This window comes from Argentina silus (assembly GCF_951799395.1).
Source record: "Argentina silus genome assembly, chromosome: 1".
Lineage (NCBI taxonomy): Eukaryota > Metazoa > Chordata > Actinopteri > Argentiniformes > Argentinidae > Argentina > Argentina silus.
Window position 1 is genome coordinate 27,406,306 of NC_139655.1, and position 18,914 is coordinate 27,425,219.

General features: G+C 42.4%; 1 protein-coding gene across 2 annotated transcripts in view; it reads right to left on the reverse strand.

The window, feature by feature from the left end:
• The window catches only part of LOC310804013 (glucosidase 2 subunit beta-like), a 112,459-nt gene that overhangs the window by 82,603 nt on the left and 10,942 nt on the right, over window positions 1-18,914 (reverse strand). For both annotated transcript variants that reach the window (XM_083669061.1, XM_083669060.1), the window contains exons 7-8: window positions 13,176-13,248; window positions 6,147-6,225 (exon numbers count right to left, since the gene is read on the reverse strand). In XM_083669061.1, coding sequence (XP_083525187.1) covers window positions 6,147-6,225; window positions 13,176-13,248 — 152 coding nt within the window. The remainder of the gene's footprint in view (window positions 1-6,146; window positions 6,226-13,175; window positions 13,249-18,914) is intronic.

An 18,914-nucleotide genomic window follows, 5' to 3' on the forward strand; every position in this document is an offset into this window, starting at 1 on the left:
GTAAGTATGGACAATATGTACTGAAAAATAGTATGAATATGCAGCAAACATAAAAAATGAGCAACCAGTTGCAAATATACAACATGTCTTGCTATTTCTCTATTATGGCGTTGTAACAACATTATATCACCAGTGAGTGTGATGCTCTGGGGAACATACAGTATACAGTGGACTGAACAGAGGTTAGTAGTTATTTGATGATGTCATGGTAACCAATGACTTCTCTCTGCAGACCAGTGCTTTTTGCTTTTGTTATACTGGTACAGTGTCAATAGTTGCTGTTGAATGGAAAATGGCGATAAGAATACAAATCGTTGACCTGGGCTTGCTTGAGGGCAATTTGCTAGTGCAGCTTGTGGCATTTACATGACATATTCACCCTATGTAAATTGAATCAGTACTTCTTAACTTACGTTCCATCTAAATAATCAATAACATATTGTCAAAAAACATTTTGTAAAATCCTATATGTAAGCATGTTATAATTACCATGCAAGTAAATCTCATTCTGGTACAGTAGCATGCCATAGCCAGTTGTAACTATGTCTCTTGACAAATTCACAAACATTATTCAGCTCCATTATTCAGTTTGTGCTTTCTGTTTGTAACATTTCTGCCTATCCTTTCTTTTGAATGACCCCTGACCCCTTTCCAGCTGTGGGTTCTCTTCAGTGTTTTGGCTGACACCCTCTTGTGTCAGCCATGTTCAGGTCCTGTTGTCATAGCATGAGCACCAAGGAGTGGGCCTATGTACGGCGCAGTGTGAGACGGCATGAATATTCAATCAGACGCTCGTCAAAATTCTGATGAGTGGCTCTGTCGTTGTCCGTCGTCTCACTGAGGGGTCGCGACGCTGGCATTTTGACAGTGATTACATCTTTACATTATGAAGCCCCAGCATTAAGCCTTGCTTGTTTACAAATAAGCACCAAAGCAACACAGCGGTTAAAATGGGGAGAGGGCAGAGTCAACTACTGTATCATTGTAGGGGTGGTTAGGGATCTGAGCTATGATGGTTGTTATTTGTTTGTTAAGGCTGAAGGGGGCATCGACAGCATTGGAGGGATGTTTCAGGCACAATGGCGATTCCCTTCTGTTGACATTGAGGAAGGTCTGTGTGTGTGTGTGTGTGTGTGTGTGTTTGTGTGTACGTGTCTGTCTGTGTGTCAGCATGCACCTGTGTTTGTGCCTGTGAGTGTCCCTGTGTGTGTGCTTAATCTACACTTATCTTGAGGGCTTGCTGAGGATATTACATGACCAAGGCCATTCTATTCAGTTCAGAGAAGATGCCCTTGGTGACGAAGCGCTCAGGTGAAATTAGGCTCAGTAAGAACCCCCATCTCAACCTCCATCAGATTCGAGGAGACACACAAAACGACTCCTCCTTCACCTTCCCTCATCCCCCTCTCGCCTTTGAACTCCTGCTAGCTCCATTACCTCAACAACCCCCACGACCTCAACTGCATCCAATCTCAACAGTTACATAACAAAGATGAGTGGTGAGGGGAGGCAGAGAGGAGATGCACAAGGAAAAAGATTGAGGTGGACAGAATCATCACATTTCTGATACATTCTAACCCAAAAACTGACATTCACCACCCCAATCCTTCTCCCGCCTCCTACCTCCAAAGAACATGACACAATACAGCGTTTTACCAGGTCAATTTTCTTTACCCCCACACTACAAACCACATATCACCCCACCTCTGGTTCGAGCCTGTCATTCCACTAACTTGAAAGCACTCTAGCTGGGCATGAAAAAACATGAGGCGTTTGATGGGAGGTGAGGAACGGTACTGACAGGAGAGCTCAGACAGCCTCCATTTTCCCCCCGCCAGCCAACGTATACAACAGGCTTTTAACAGTCAGACCATAATGCGCTTTAGATACAGCAACAGTAATGCTCTACTTTTATACTCAGTATGTGTATTCCACATCACTATAATACTGCAAACCTATTCTGTACATGCTACTTAAACATACTGTAGCTCTACCCTTTTATCGCCAGTAGCCTCTAGGCTACTACACTGCTATGATACTGCAAGCCTGTACTGTTTCAAAGATAGCAACGCTGTACCTGTAGGCTACTGAGAGAACAGAGTAGCTACACTGTGTGGCAAAACTTTAACTTCTTACTAGCCCATTACAACTGTTCCATAAATACATTGCAGGGTAATGCAGCCATTTAAGAATACACTATGTGTTTCCCCATATACTATAACAGTCCAGTATAAAAAGCCTCCAAAAACACAATATATTAAATCCTAGAAATGCTGTAAGCTCACACCCCACATGCAATTGAAATGAATTTCTTCAAGGGAGATAATAATTGTTCATTTCAGAACAGGAGGGTTCTCTCCCTGAAAAGAAAGAGAGAAAAGCATCACCACAGGCCCTGCCCATGAAAACAAAGAGATTAAATGACCTGTGAATGTGACTTTCCATTAGCGTACGTTCAACTGGAGACCTGCTGCCCCCATCTGGTCGTTAGTGGAAAAGCAGAAAACATCTGTCAAAGAACTAGGGTTCTCCCCACGCCTGTACTGTAGGTATGATTTGCATCATAAAACAGGGCTATTTCACTAAATAGTCCAGTCTGGCACCTCACAAGCTGGTAATGGAGCAGTCATGATGTGCACTTTGCATATCTCACAACATTCTCAATTTCAGTCAAATACAGTAGCTAGAATAACAACATATGAGAGATGTCTAGCATTATGCATATTTGTGCAGTGAACCAACTTGTACCCGGTTAAAGACTATCACAGAGCATCGACATCCTGTAAGCCAAGATTCTTGTTTTAACCTTTGAGATAAAAATGTGTGGGTAATGCGCTCTCTTAATATTAAATGGCATGCAAATATGCTTACTCCCTCTGAGGGGAGAATACACAGTGCTGGCTTGGGCTAAATGTCACTGAACTCAAGCAGATGGTGCGAAGATCCCGGCCGAGTGTTTGACCTTGTGGAGCAAGGGGGGGATGCCAAGCCATGGAGAGAGTGGCGTCACGTCGAGAGCTCCACGCTGACATGAGAGAGAGCTGACACGCCACATTAAGGCTAGGATCAGGATGTGTTGCAGCCTCGGGGATCGCAGGTGCAGGTTGAGCTATCTCTGTGGGACAATGTCCATCTCCTTTTGTGACAGACAGATGTTGAAAACAACAGCAGAGAAACAAAGTAGGCCTACTCTTGTATTTTGCTCTTGACGTGATTGGAAAGTAGCAAGTAATAAATTCTTGCTTTTGGTGAACTGTGAAATTGTATCTAGTTGAGGACAGGATGAAATCAGCATGTCTCCAGTGGCAACATATCTATCTAAATTGTATTGTATCATTCACTGAGGAAGGCAGCACAATGGATGTCAGTGTGAATAAAGCTTGAATTATGGATGTCAAGGTGCTCGTTAAATAGAGATCTTGTTAAAATGCCTGTTTTTCCTTTGTCCATGCACCACTGATTTTAGAACAGTACAATAACCATGCTCTGTCTCTGCCTGGTTATAGCATAAGGACGGCTCCCCTGTGCTGAATTCTCTACCATTCTCTGGCAACTCTCTCATGTTAGTAACTGATCCTGAAAGAGTGATGAGTGATACGACTGTGCCAGGCTACTGTATACCACTGTCAGAAGGAAGAGGGAGAGATACTTCCTCCTCTCTCACTCCTATCACCTCCAATGAGCACCTGAGCACCAGGGTTGGCTTTCTTTTTCATCAGCATGTTTTTCTTCTTCTTCTTCTATTTGATAGAAAAACCTAATCCATGGTAAGGCTTCCCCCCTATACTGTGGGGTGGGCGAAGGGCTTTGGAGGAGTCAGGGTGGAAGATGGAGACAGGAATCTATCTTAACTCTCGAGCCGGCTACTGATGGGGAGACGACAATCTCCCCAGCTCAACTGTTTTCCACTGTGGCCACTGACCAGGCCTGGTCACGCTTGGGCGATTCTGAATATATGGTATCCATGCCCTATCTCGAATTGAGACAATAAAGAGCGCCTATTCCAAGGAAGACAGAGCAAAAGGACTTAAAGTAAATACGTGTGCATGCATCTAGAGATTATGTAAAGTAGTAATCAACTACTGAGAAAAACACACATCAGCTTGTATGATATGCATATCAGTTTTGTTTGTGTGCACTGAACTGTATTGCTGAAATTAAATATAATGGATTATATGAAACAATCCATTTTCAAATCTATCACCTGAATCTAATGGAAAATCCCTCCACTAAAAAACAACAGTAACCTTGTTGGCTAAACCTCTTCTCTCTTTAGAGAGAGCCTGTTATCGTCAATATGGACAATGGGTCACAAATGTAGGACCTTAGCATCTCCTAATGCTGCTGCCTGGAGTTCTGCTTTCCCTGACAGAGAGGAATGTTTCCTTTGATCATCAAATTGTTTTACTGAGGTACTCTCTGTTCTTGAATTATCTGGACCACTGAAGTGGAAACTGGATTTTCTGCAGAGCCCAAAGCTTCTTCAGAGGAAGAGAGAGAACTAATAAAAAGGTGCGAAAATGACACAAAGTGGGAAGAGCACGAAATCGAAAACTACAGCCCAATTCCTGACGTCCTCACAGAAGTAATGAAAGTCTTTAGACGTTACAATAACAGTCGCTGAGGAAATAACTCATACTTTCTTTTTCTCTCAAATACAACAGTTACACAACTGAAAACTCCAATTGAAGGGCCTATGTTATCACCTGAACAATAGGGGTATTTATCTATCCACCTTAAGAAAATTGATGTCTATGTATTAGGCATACAGCATCAGAATTCTCATGCAATGTCATAAAAGAGCCAATGAAACATGTCTTTGTGGTGGAAAATGTCATCAGGGACTGATAACAGTGGGTTGAATGAGAGCCAAATGCTACTGCCAATCAGAGAAAATGCAGAACAAAATCATTTCAGTGAACAAAACCACATTCCTTTAATGGTTTTGTAGCTGCAGCCTTCAGACCTTGTCGCCACTGCTAACGCGGCCACTTTCCGTTCTAATGTAAATTGCTTGTTAACTACTGTCATTGGCAACCTGTTTAATTTGCCCGGCTTGATAGTCGTTTGTTTTGATTACGGATAAGTGCGCATTTTCATATTCATGCATATTCATATTCATTCACTCACTTCAAATGTATTTGAATTCATTAGGATATTTTTTTTCCTGTCCTCACCAGCTGATATAACAAACAAGCAGTGATTTTCCCATTGAGGCTTTAATGTTCGTTGCAGGGGAGGCTTCCGGTACATAGTTCATAACACCACAACATCAATAGCCCATAGAGATTAGATTGGTGTGGCTTTCGAAGGAAGTGCATACTGGACTCCTTTGCTTGTAAATGGGTCCATGACGCTTAGCATCAATTGAGGCTATGTAGTTACTTACAGTAAAGCTTAGTTATGTCCTTGTAAGAACACACTTCTAGAAGAGACATGCATGTAACAAGCGTGCACACATCCACACACCTACTGTACACTACACACACACACACACACACACACACACACACACACAGCAATAACCACCTACCATCTACATTGCATGCTACAGAGTAATACTTTGTAAGGATTTCCAGATATACAATGTTGATAATGTGTGACTGGTGCATTTTAGAGGATGTGAGAGACTGCTCAGAGTGAGTATGTGTCAATTTACTCGCCAAGCCTGAACTCAGTATTACCCTCTCTAGAGACACCAACAGACCTTGCTGGCTGTGCTCTCGCATACCGATTAGCATTTATAGATGAGGGGGAAAAGAAGAGGAATGGAGCTCCAGCCATTTTGTTTACAGCAAAAGACTTTGATATCTGCTCTGGGTGCGGGAGCTTACAGTTTAAAGTGGAACCGACAGCCGCGTTCTCACACATCACGGCTTGAAGGAAAATCATTGTTGGAAACTGTGCCCGTCTGACTCTGAATTCAAATGAATGTGGACGGACCCTGTGGTGAGAGTACTTGTCGAATTGAGAGGTTGACAGTAGAAACCAAAAAAAGATGAGGCTGGGCGAGGAATAAGGGATGTCTGATTGTTAGAAAGAAATGGGTGCTTGGATTACTGAGGAAAGGAATTGGGTATTTGATATGCAGCAGGCCAATATGGTATTTTTAAAAACATGCTACAACGCGACATAGGGTAACTTACCATTGCTTTATCTTCAGATAGGCCATTCTCCTCATCCAAGACGAATGTCACTTTAGCCCGGACTTCATCCACTGTTATGCTGTGTAATTCAAAGAAACAATCAATCAATCATTAATCAGTCTGATTGTGTGTACACACTTTCTACAAACACAAGTTGCACGTTTTTAACCTCAACCCAGGTCAACCGACCCTAGAAAGAAAGAAAGCCAAGTCGACAGTGGAAGAGGGCAAAAGGTAACTCAGACAGAGAGAGATTGGAAGGAAGGATGGAAATGTAGAGAGAGAATGACAGAATGTGAGAACAGCAGGAGTAAAAAAAAAGAAAAACGAGAGAAAGGAACAACAAAAGAACATCAGAACAAGGGAAAGGTCGATAGAGAAAGAGATTAGGACACAGTATATGTACATCAACAGTATGGACTGATGGAGATCCACAGCTGCTTGAGACTGAGAGAAAACCTAGCCCCAGATGCCTGTGTGTTCTCCTGGAGGGCTGCAGTGGAGCGTTCTGTTCTCATCTACAGTGGAGCAGGAGCGATTATCCCACTCTGTCTCTTCAGAGTGCCCAACCTTTGATCAGCCCTCTCTGCCAAGGTCTCCACTAAGAGGAGATAGTCATTGGATTAAAGCGGGGAGGCTACCTAAAAGGTTCCATTTCCCTCCAATTTGAAAGCCTGTTGTCCCCATCTTAGTGCAGTTTTCGTCAATGTGAGGTTGCCACTAAAGAAAAAAAAAGGTTGGCTCAAGTGTGACAAAATCTGAAGGTTGCTTTTTAAAAAGTCGGACTGATAAGCTTCATGGTTGCAAAGCATCTGGTACTTGTACAGTAAGCCAGTGTTTCAAAGGTTCATACTGCAACAGTGCTCTACCTCAATGCTGCTGCTGCGACAGACACAAGTTGTGAAGACTGCCAAAAGCCACAACAAGGTGGTGACAAGAGCTGTAAAGAATGTTTGAAAAGATCCTTCCTTCTGGTATAAATTGCAGACATTATTGGTGTTCCCTCCAAATAATCACTAAAATAAAAAACAAGAGAGAGAATGGTTAGTCATGGTTTGCCTTATCAGCTTGCCTTATGAGATAGATTGGCAAAATCAAGTTTATTATAGCAGCTCATGAATTACAGAGATGAAGAGTGGAAATGTTTTAAATATCAGGTTATCTTAACGAGGACCAAGCAATGGGACCAACTCCTGTTTTTCAAATATCCTATCTACTCTCATACCTTCATCACACATTCTTTCATAGCGCGGAGAAGCGGGGGAAATGTTTTGAAAAAATGTGGAAAAGGCCAGTTGGCTTGCTACTCCCGTCGCGGTACCTTCGCAATACCGTCACTCAACCACAAACCTTTTAAACACTGACCTACTGTACACTGGTACTCTTACCTTTCTTATCTTTCGTGGACTTAATAGTGCTTCAGTAATGTATTGATATACAGTGAAGTTTGTGTTTCATAGGGAATCACACAAATACACATACAGTACTCCCTCTCTCATTTACATAACATTTACATTTATGGCATTTAGCAGACGCCTTTATCCAAAGCAACTTGCAACAAATACATTTGTTTAAGTAAGTGAATCATCTATCCATCAGTCATCATAAGATAAAGTAATCAATGCTCAGAACAGGGGCCATAGGCAGTCACAATGCTTTTTTTTTTAAATTAACAGGAGAGAAACTTACAGGGGGGTAGTGGGGGTGAAGAGGTATTTAGAAGGGACCGTTAAGATGTAGCCTGAAGAGATGGGTCTTCAATCTATGGCGGAAGATTGGAAGTGACTCTGCAGTCATGACAGCAGTGGGAAGCTCGTTCCACCAGCGGGGCGCCAGGACAGTGAAAAGCCGTGACCGAGTAGTGCGGCTGCTGCATCCACGTAGTGGCAGCGGAGCCAGGCGGCCAGCCGAGGTGGAAGAGTGGAGTGATCAGGCAAGGGGTTTGGGGGCTGACCATTGCTTGCAAGTAGGGAGAGGCTGTTCCCTTTGCCGCCCGGAAGGTGAGCAACAGGGTCTTGAATCTGATGTGAGCTGCTACCGGGAGCCAGTGAAGGGTGCGAAGGAGGGGAGTGACATGGGAGAATTTGGGGAGATTGAACACCAGACGGGCGGCAGCGTTCTGGATGAGCTACAACGGCCTGATGGTGGAGGGTGGGGAGACCAGCCAAGAGTGCGTTGCAGTAGTCAAGGCAAGAGATCACAAGTGTTTGGACCAAAAATTGTGCTGCTTCTCTGGTGAGGAATGGACATAACCTTCTGATGTTGTAGAGGAAGAACCTACAGGAGCGTGCTGTCGCTGCGATGTTCACCACACAGGATAAGTGGTTGTCAAGGATCACCCCTCTCACAGACACACACACACACACACACAGGCACACACACACACACACACACACATCCCTTGTAAGTGAACATTTAGATCCCTGTATCAGTTATTCCTCCCAGCTGGTCGTCTATTTTAGGGGTTCATCTAATCTAATACCAAGGAGGTAATGACTGCATTATCAGGATAGGAGGAGAGGAGGAGAAGCAAACATAGATTCTACTACAGAGAGAACTGCATGTTCCACTATAGAAAAATCAATGTGTCGGTAACTGTCTGAGAAAAATGGTGGACTCTGCAGTGCAGGCTGTGTGGAGGGTATAGTGCAGTGGGTCCAGCAATCTACCACTGAGAAGCTGGCCCAAGTCCCAATTCCATAGGGACCACAGGAGGTTGTATTCAATCATAGTCCATGTGAACCACACACACACACACACACACACACACACACACACACACACACACACACACACACACACACGCACACACGCACACACGCACATGCCCATGCACACATGTCCATACTTCAGTTTCAGTTAGCGTAGTGGCGGAAGCCAGGTCTCCAGCAATGAGTGGGGATAATTGTATATGATATGAAGATGTCCATTGTGCTCGCCAATCAGGATTTCACTGCGAATGTTGAAATGGATATTAATTTTCAAGAAATAAAATTCCCATACTATCAGTTGTAGGCAACGAATGTAACCAAGAGCTGAAGTGTCTATGATATCATAATCTAAGCACTCAAAAGCCTACAGTAGGGCACCATATCAACCTGCTGCGTGTCTCCAAATGCTGTAACGGTTCAATGAACCACATTTTTCTCATGTTTCTTATCATTTGCGATCAGCTAAATAAATAAGCAAATTCTCCTTTATCTCTTGCAAATTCCAGTCATAACCATAATTACCTGCCCATTTGTACATGCATTTATTTACAGTGCCCTGCGTAAGTAATGGGACAGTGAAGCATTTTTTCTTCTTTTGACCCTATACTCCAAACATTTGGTTTTGAAATCAATCAATTACTATGAAAAGCAGAGATTACAGTAGAGATTCTGAGCTTTTATTTGAGGGTATTTGTGTACATACTGGTTTCACCACTTAGAAATGAACAGCTTTTATACATCAACACAGCACCAAAAGTAATGGGACAATTGGCTTGACAGGTGTTTCTGGTTAGTCAGGTGTGTTCCGTCACATCATTTGTGCAGGCATAAGAGAGCTGTCAATGTCTAGTATTGATTCTCGGCTTTGCATTTGCTTTCGGAGTCTGCTATTGGTGTCTGTCAACCAAAGAAGACTAAAGAGGTGTCAATGAAAGTCAAGGAAGCCATTAATAGGCTGACAAATCAAGAGGTTGGAACATCATTAAAAAGAAAAGCACTGGTGAGCTCAGCAATCACAATTGGGCTGGAAGACCAACAAAGACTTCTACAGTGGATGACCGAAGAATGCTCACCATATTGTGTAACTGTTGACGGCAGCAGCAGAATGTATTCTGAAGTGTATAGAAACATTTTGTCTCCTCAAGTTCAAGCAAATGCCTCCAAATTCATTGGATGGTGCATCATCATACAGTAAGACAATGACCCAAAACATACCACCATAACAACTAGGGAGTTTTTCAGGGCCAAAAAGTGGAAAGTTCTTGACTGGCCAAGTCAATCTTCAGATTTTAATCCAATTGAACACGCATTTAATTTCATGCATGCATTTAATGATCATGCAGTGTGCCGGTGGATATGACCATGGATTGAATAAGTGAAATTTGACAACTTTCAGGATGATTCTAACCATCTTTTTAGTAGTGTGTAAAGGCTCCCCAGACTTATTTTCTCTGAAGAATGTATGCATATTTTCCTATAATCTACAGTGTACAATGTTTAAGATATTCTCCTATTTGATTTTATACCCTATCAAAGGCATGCACGTTTCCATGATTTAATTAGTAATTGCCACAGAGAGCGGAGGCGATCGAAGTATGTAACATTGGTCATTCGATGTTTTAGGCTTACAGAATGTAGTAATGCGATAATGAGGTATTATCCCCAACAGGCGACAACTGCTACCATTATGATCAAATAAGTGTCTATTTTCGCCTATTGGTAATTATTGAATGTGGAACATCATAAGTGTTGTAACTCCCATAAGCACGTCCTCTGAAAACTCCATTTAATGCTGTGCCTATATTGGTGCAAAGTTTGTGTTGGTCGGGGGGCAGATGCACTTTGCGGTGACACTTTTTGAATTACCAAAATGGTAATGGTTGCACAGCACTCTTTAGTGGAAGCAAATTGGGGCCCATGGAGTGTGTAGAAGCTTTACTAATACTAATGCACTCACAGACAGACACACACAACCTCACACAGTACACCTGTACACACAAAAAGACACACACTGACAATGTGTGAGTGAGCGCACACACACACAGTCATACAAACAAACACACACACACACACACACACACACACACACACACACACACACACACACACACACCACACACACACACCACACACACACCACAGAGGGGATCAAACCACAACCTGTTACTGGGCCTTGGGGAGGCTCCATCGTGGTTCATTTCCTAGAGCAGTTGGTAGACACTATTTATAGCCAGCACTACTGGTACCAGTTAATCCAGCACTGGGCTGCCAACTGCCAGCCGGTTGGCACAGGGACTCATGAGTGTGTGGTGCTTATGAGGACTTTGGGCACAATATCACAGAGAACCAGATACCTACCCAGGAGCGTTATTCACTAGTAGATAGCGTTTAGACAACATTCAGCATGTTTTCTCAAACTGTATAATAATTTGAATATGCATATATATATATATATATATATATATATATATATATATATATATATATATATATATATATATATATATAATATGCAATGGCATACCGTGTCTACTTTAGAGGAACTTTTTGATGTTGATATTTGTAAAAGGCACATTTTAAACTGTTAATACCACAAATCCCTGATTCAATAGCCTTTCTTTGAAGATAACTTTCATGAAAAATTCCATTATTTTTTTGCCTTCAAATATTTATTTCAGAGGGAAATCTAAGCTATTAAGAAAATATGAGCAACTATTAATGATAATAGACAACACAAATGACATTATTTTAGAAACGGAAGAGAGCAATTATCACTGAATTTGCATTAAGATACAGCTATTCCTATCAAATGGATTAAGAATAGAGTCGTGTTTCATGTCATGTCATTAGGGACAAAGAAGAAGGCCTTTTACAAGATAAGAGTCCACAATGTGCATGTTAACCCCATTCCATCTCAGTGTGTTCAGAATTGTGCCAGCATCAGGTATTACAATGACCCATACTCTGCGGTCATCATACACAAAGCAATCTAAATTGAGCTTGACACTCTGGCGTGTAAGCTAACACAGTACAGAAAAATGGTGACGCAGCTTACGCGCACAGCCCATGCGACACATATATATTTTCCCCCATCGCCTTATTCAAATGATCGAGCTGGGGCCCCAGAATCCCAATGACGGATTGACTGAAACAAACAATGGCATAAAAACAAGCGGCACTTGCAGATATTTTAGCTTAGTAATGTGTTTGTTTAAGCCACGGCCTGGACGTTGCAATGGGGAGGGGACAGCAGCTGAATAATGGTGTACATCCAGGCTCAGGAATGCATTAGCGGTGCGCCACTAACCGAAAAACGCTGCACAAGCACTTCCTCCTGGATACAGCCATATGTTTTATAGTGCATTCGGTTTACAATCCCAGCCCCATCCTCTTCCGAAGAATATGCCCAGTTAGCTTGAACAGTATTGATTCCTTTCAAGAGTGGTGTGGTAGGGGGAGAAAGTGTGGAGGATGGGGGGGGGGGGGGGATAGGCTCATTGGAGATCCGGTTGGTTTTTCTGCAAGCCTTGAGGAAATTTAAATATCTCACTGGAAAGCAAAATCGGTGCCATTCTACATAAAGCGGGCAGAGGTTAAACACTGCTCACAGCAGCAAGTTAGACGTCTCGGGGGGCAAGGCAGTGACAACGGGGCCTGTCGAGCCTTTCAGGCAGGAGATTATGCAACGCAAACAAGGCAATGAATTGCTTTTTGATGCTTAGGGAGAACAAACGATTCAAGGCGGGGTAATTCGGGGGGAGGGGATGTTCTCAGAGACAAATGACACTTACCAACAGAGTTAGGAAACCAAAGAGAGGGAGGATATGCATCGCAATGAGTTAGGGCCTTATGAGTCAACCATTTATCTTATTGAGTGATTTCAAAGAAGAGGCATATCAATCATTATGTTGAAGATAGACAGAGAAGTTAAAATGGTCTGAGATTAGTTGGTCTAAAGTTTTTTTCTGATGACTTTTATTTCAACACCTTGTGATGTATTTGAAAGTCTTTAAATGTTCTTAACATCTCATATCATGTAATCTTTTAAAGCTGTCAGTCACTTAGCTAATCCTGATTGGCATAGATGGATTCATTTCCAACATCTTTTATAAGGCATCTTAAAGCCTTTTTATGGTTGTGAAAAATGAATGCTAATCTCAATGACCTGATACGATATCCCTTCCCAGGTTTCTCTAAAAGTAAGAGTTTGAGAGTCTGAGTGCTTGAAAAAAGTTAGACTAGGTTGTTAGACTATTGTCTGTTTGTCAGATTGTAGTGCTTCTCTACACGTTTGGTAAATGTAGAATGACTTATTTACCTGCCATCTTTATTGCTGTCCAACTCATGGAAAATGCTGCTTGAAGATTCAGTCCTATTCTTCCTTCTGGGACCTTTGAAGAGAAACAAATACCATTTGGATTATTGGGAAACCCCTGATGATATCATAGGCTATAATAACATTGGTCTGAGCTGTTAGGGACTTAAACATTGCACTGTATAAAAATGAGTCACAGCAATAATTCATTAGTTGAGGAACATTATACTCAATTAGGAATTGGGGGTGGAATTCTGTGTTAAGTATATCAAATATCATATCTAACAACATTGAACGTTCTGAAAGTAGGCGAAAGGCAAGTTTGGATTGCGGGAGAGGCTGGGAGTGGAGGGTAGAGGGGGTGGAGGTTCACCCAGTGCTTGGGCAATCAGGCGATGAGTCAGTCATGCTGTGAGAGAACATTTGGTTCCACTGTAAAAAGCGTGTCAGGATCCAGAATGCAATCAGGGAGCTTTGTGCTGTATAGTGGTATGATGAAGTGATTTCCCCCTCTGCTCAGCATTCACCCTTGTATTCAGAGACTGGGAAAGGGCTGCACTCCCCGCTCTCCTTAGAGCCATGTGACCCCAGATTCATTTTCTGAACGCATTCAGACGAGGGAAAGAGGAAGTTCTCTTCTGTTCATTACTAAACGTCTCCCTCATCATCAACGGAGCTGGGAATCTAAAGGGGTAAACTGATTGCCCCTAAGATGGAGAAAGAAGCACTTTACATAATGCTAATTACAAATCCGCCCGCAATTACCTTTCTGTACATGATTTGGGTAATTATGGAAAAGCTAATTGTGAAATGTGCTTTTTTCACTATACAGTGCATCTGTGTGCTGCAGTAAGGATGGATATTTGGCCGAGCAAAAACAAACCTTGAATCACTCATTTAATTTGTATGCAGTCATGGAGTGTTTTGTTCAAACGTTGGTTTGAACAAAATGGTTCCAAAAGTTGATCATTACTATATAACAAAACAGTTAACACTAAATATTATACCAAAATATGTAACCTAAACATATCCATTTTATTCAACTGTCGCATTGCATGGGTTCATTGTAAAGCATAGTTCGGTAATATGTTTCTGCAACATATGTTGTATCTGTCATTTCTATGGCCTTTCCTTTGTTTGAACGGCATGCTATCCCCACCCTACTGCTTGACATTCTCAACCCATCTGTAGCCCCTCTGCTCTCTCATCCTTCCTGCACTCATCTTGTGGGAGACAATCTCATCCCTCCCTTCACTGCAGAGCTATACCAGCAAGAGACAGTGGGTGCAAAAAAAGAGAAAGAGTAAAGGAGAGAAGGAGAAAAGAGTGAGGAGGCGAAAGGGAGGAAAAGAGAAAAAGAGAGAGAGGAAGAGAGAGGGAGAGAGCGAAGAGAGAGAGAAGCAAAAAGGGAGGAAAAGACAAAAACAGAGAAAGAGGCGGAGAGAGGGAGAGAGTGAAGAGGGAGTGAGGGAGTGAGAGAGAGGGGGAGAGAAAGAAAGAGGGAGAAAGGCAAGGTCGGAGGCATTGGCTCTCCAGACAGACAGCACATATAGCTTGCTATGTTTACTAATGGACACCATCACTCATCCGCAGCGTGTTACCGTAGTGATAGCACACAGAGAGCTCATAAAAGGGGAGGCACAAAGAAAAGAGAAAATGGAACAAATCAACCCGAGGACTTTGGATCCATACCTACAGTACTACATGCTACATATACAGGAGTTCCATTACAGAGTCGTAATGTAAGGCTTTGCTGGGCTCACAAAAGCAACACGACACATACAGTACCATGAGCATTGAGACATTGCTATATATCAAAGCAATTTCCAAACACTGCATCAGTAAATATTAGACATATTCAGAACATCTCATGTCGATTAATATAACCTTTTGAATGTCTTATTCCAAGTAGTCATGTGGTCTTGGCATGCTTAATAAGTCATTATTGGGGTTCACAGCTGGGCTAATGCACCTTTAGAAAACATGAAGTCCCAAGTCAGTTTGCCAGACGCTCAACAGTAAAATCAGGTCATTCCTTGGATTACCATTGAACTTGAGGAAACCCCTAGAACTCTGGGTGAACCCAAGGCCTGTGTAACTTCCTGTCAGTACATGACACACTTCAATACAGCAGGGCCAAGAGGCTTTGTATATTGGGCCATACCAAATATGGTGCATGCACACTATGCATGAATGGGAAGAAATACAACAAACATCATTAGGAGGGAGGAAACCTCTATGTGAACCCATAGCAATGGTTGACATGATGGTTGACAGAAGAGGATTCTTCAAAAACAACCCACATAATCAGTGCCTTCTCCCACTAATAGTGGTTATTCGTTATTCAATGAGGATTTACTACAAATCTCCGAACATGCTTTGCCAAACTAAAGGCTTCCTGTCAGGACTGTAAATGCAGAGCCCATCTGATAGCTAATGAATAAATGCAAGATGACTTGGTAATGGTGTCCCATGGTCTGTCAAAACAATGCGTGACGTTTCCTTTAAAGCTAAATTACCGCCGCCAGAGTTAGAGATAAAGATCTAGGAATGATAATGGGCCTGCTAACGTCAATGTGAGCACACGTTAATCCGCCTAATATGATCTCACATTGTACTGTTTGTTGTGCACTCTGCATGAGTTGAGTTGGGGTATCTTGCATGTCTTGGGCCTGCAGAATAGCTTCTGAAGGACCTGTTTTTCGATTGTAACTGTGACAGATTCAAATGAGGTTTTAGATTAGCTCATGATCTAAAATGGCTATGACACTTCAGACTACGTTTGTAGTGCGGCTCAAAACTCTTCAAGTCAAAAAGGCTGTTTGTGCACTCAAAGTCAACTGAACACTCATTCTTAGTTCTTCTGAACACTCATTCTTAAGTATGTAACTCTAAATCTAAATAATGCCCCATTACATTTGAAAACAGAAGCTGCTAACCTTAACCAAGGAAGTCAATATGTTCAATTACCCCAGTCCCACAACTCTCAAATGCTGTTACTTATCCTTTTCTTGTCTATTTTTACAATAAATCCTTAGAGGCATTGCCCCTGCCCTGACATGTTGTTCTGTAATTTCCTTTGTGGGCAACAATAACGTGACCCTTAAAAAATACCCAATAACTGCATATGAAGCCCTGGAGACAGGCTTGATCAACGGCAACGGTAATCAAAGAAAAATACTCCATTTTGTCTCATGAAAGTGTGAGCCTTATAAAGCAACCCACAGGCAACGAGGGAGCCTTAATGTCTACTTACTGGACCATGCTGTTTCCTATCTTTGGCTCAGTACTGACATGTAATAAAAAGAGAAACAAAAGGCGGGGCATGGAAAGTCAATGACTCTATATTAAAGGGATGTGTGTGGTTATATTGTCCATTATAATTCATCCTCAGTCTGTTTGAAGGTTTGGACTGGACCCAACTTAAAAGGGAATGTAGAGATTAACTAACAACCTCAGATCATAAGAGGCATCAAGAGTTAAATAAGGATTTACGGTACGGGTATGTTAGCTAGAAGTGTGTCACTGTCTGATATTGGCTGTGGTAGCTTAACATCATTATATTGTAAGCCTATATTTTAGCTGGGGAAGGAAACATGTCTGACAAGTGTCGGGCCTACAGCAACGTATAAGGCTCAAGCACATGAGCCAAAAGGCCATAGACAACCCTGCTTGACAGAGGTGGGACGTATAGCCATGGACCAAGAGACCTACTAAGCAGAAATTCATGCTAACGTGGGCATATAAAACATACCTCGCCCCAGAACACACACTGTATTTATTAACAAAATATACACTCGCACACACACACAACCAGGGAGAGAGAGAGAGCATGACTATTGACTAATCACGCACATACAACACACATATGACATTCATACACCTCTACATATATCTAAATACACTTCTACATGCCATTCCTAGAAAACACGCTAACAAAAAAACATTATAGAGCACTATGTTCAAGGAATTGCAAACAGGGGATCTACTTCTGTAGCAGGCTGCCTACCAAGGAAATGTTGTATTACCGAGAGAAGGGAGAATCTGAATTGCATATGCTGTTGAATGGAACAATCTTGAGCCAGCTGAGAAATTAAAGACCTATGGAAAATGAGCTTGGGGCAATGCATTAGCAAGATCACATCAAATATTCAATCAAGGTAAAAAGTTACGGAGTGGAAATTTATACTTCCGAGATGTCCGCTAAGTCAGTCAAGTGCATTTTCATTCTGGGAATAAAACCAAAATGCATGCGTCTCCCTTATCCGCTTGCAACGGCAAACAATAACACTAAAGGCCCATCGGGGATCCATAAAGTGCTGTTGATTTATTGTGTTAGCAGATGAACGATGCCTATGCGGTTTGAGTCACGTATTAATCAACGTGTAATCTCAAACGTTGCAGGCGGCTGGCTAGGTACGCTTGCCTTCGGGCCACCAAAACCTCACCTACTGGAACACACATTCACACATAAACCACTATTAACCTATAGAAAACACAAACACACACACACACACACACACACAAACAGTCGTTAGCGATGCAAACAAAGCCTTGATGGAGGGGTAATGTAGCTGTGATGTGACGCCGTTGCCGTGAAAATTAAAATGTATGGTTGTAACATCCTGAAGATGAGCTGTAATGGAAAGGGAGCCGTGTGCCGGAAACATGGGCAGAGCGACGCCCCCACACGCATGTCATTAACGTGTCATTAAAAAGCGCATGGGAAAGGTCAGCTGGCACCACGGGAGAGTGATGGATGGCCACTCTGCGGCGCCGCCAAAGTCAAGTGACCTTTCCTTGAATCAAAAACCTTTACTGGGGGGTGAGATCGGCAGCAGACAGCAAATCAATCTAGGTGTGTTAGGACACAGAGAAGGACGGATGTAAATTGAGAAGAAGAAAATAGCGGATTACTCTGGTGATCTGTGATGTTTTTGTTGTTTTGCCTAGTGATAGGTTCTTGTTGCTGAAACCCCCCCCCCCCAATAAATATCCATTGGAAGACAGTACAACTGAAACAATATACCCGACACAGGCTCGTAAAATGGGGGCCTATTAGATTATTTATCCATTAACATGGGTGGACTGGGGGTGGTGGTGGTGGGGACTAATGGGAATGGGTATTAAAAAATGGGAATGCTTGACAAAGTGAGTGACAAATTCATTTGGGCTCTCTTGGCTCCCCCTCTCTGTCCGCCACTTTGCGGCTGAGTCACAGTGATTAATTATGCAAACCAAACAAAGCCCAATTCTGATCACATTTAAATTTCCAAACCTTTGCTTTGCCCCCCACATAATGGATTAGGAATCCTTGCAGACTGAGAGTAAATTATGAGTGTACTCATTTCCCCATCCATCCCTGAATCCTCCAAAACCAAAACAGCATTAAATGCATGCTCTGCATGTGCAGAGTGATAAGGGAAATTTCCTATGAGTCATAATAAAGTTGTTGCTCAAGGTTTGAGGGATGCAGCAGAAGAATGTGGTACTCGAAGATGCTGTTACTCAGCACTCTCTAGTGTATCTATCTCTATGACACCAGTGCTTGTTTTAACCTTTCTATCAATGGCCCTGCAATCTGTTATCCTGACCTCTGCCCTAGAGAGTTGGAGTCAATTCACTTCCATCATGTTTGACTGAGCTGAAATGAAATGGAGCCAAAGCGACTCCTCCCTATGCCCTAGACTAACTCAAACAGTGACCTTATTCTGACGATAGCCCAAACTTATCTAGGGATGT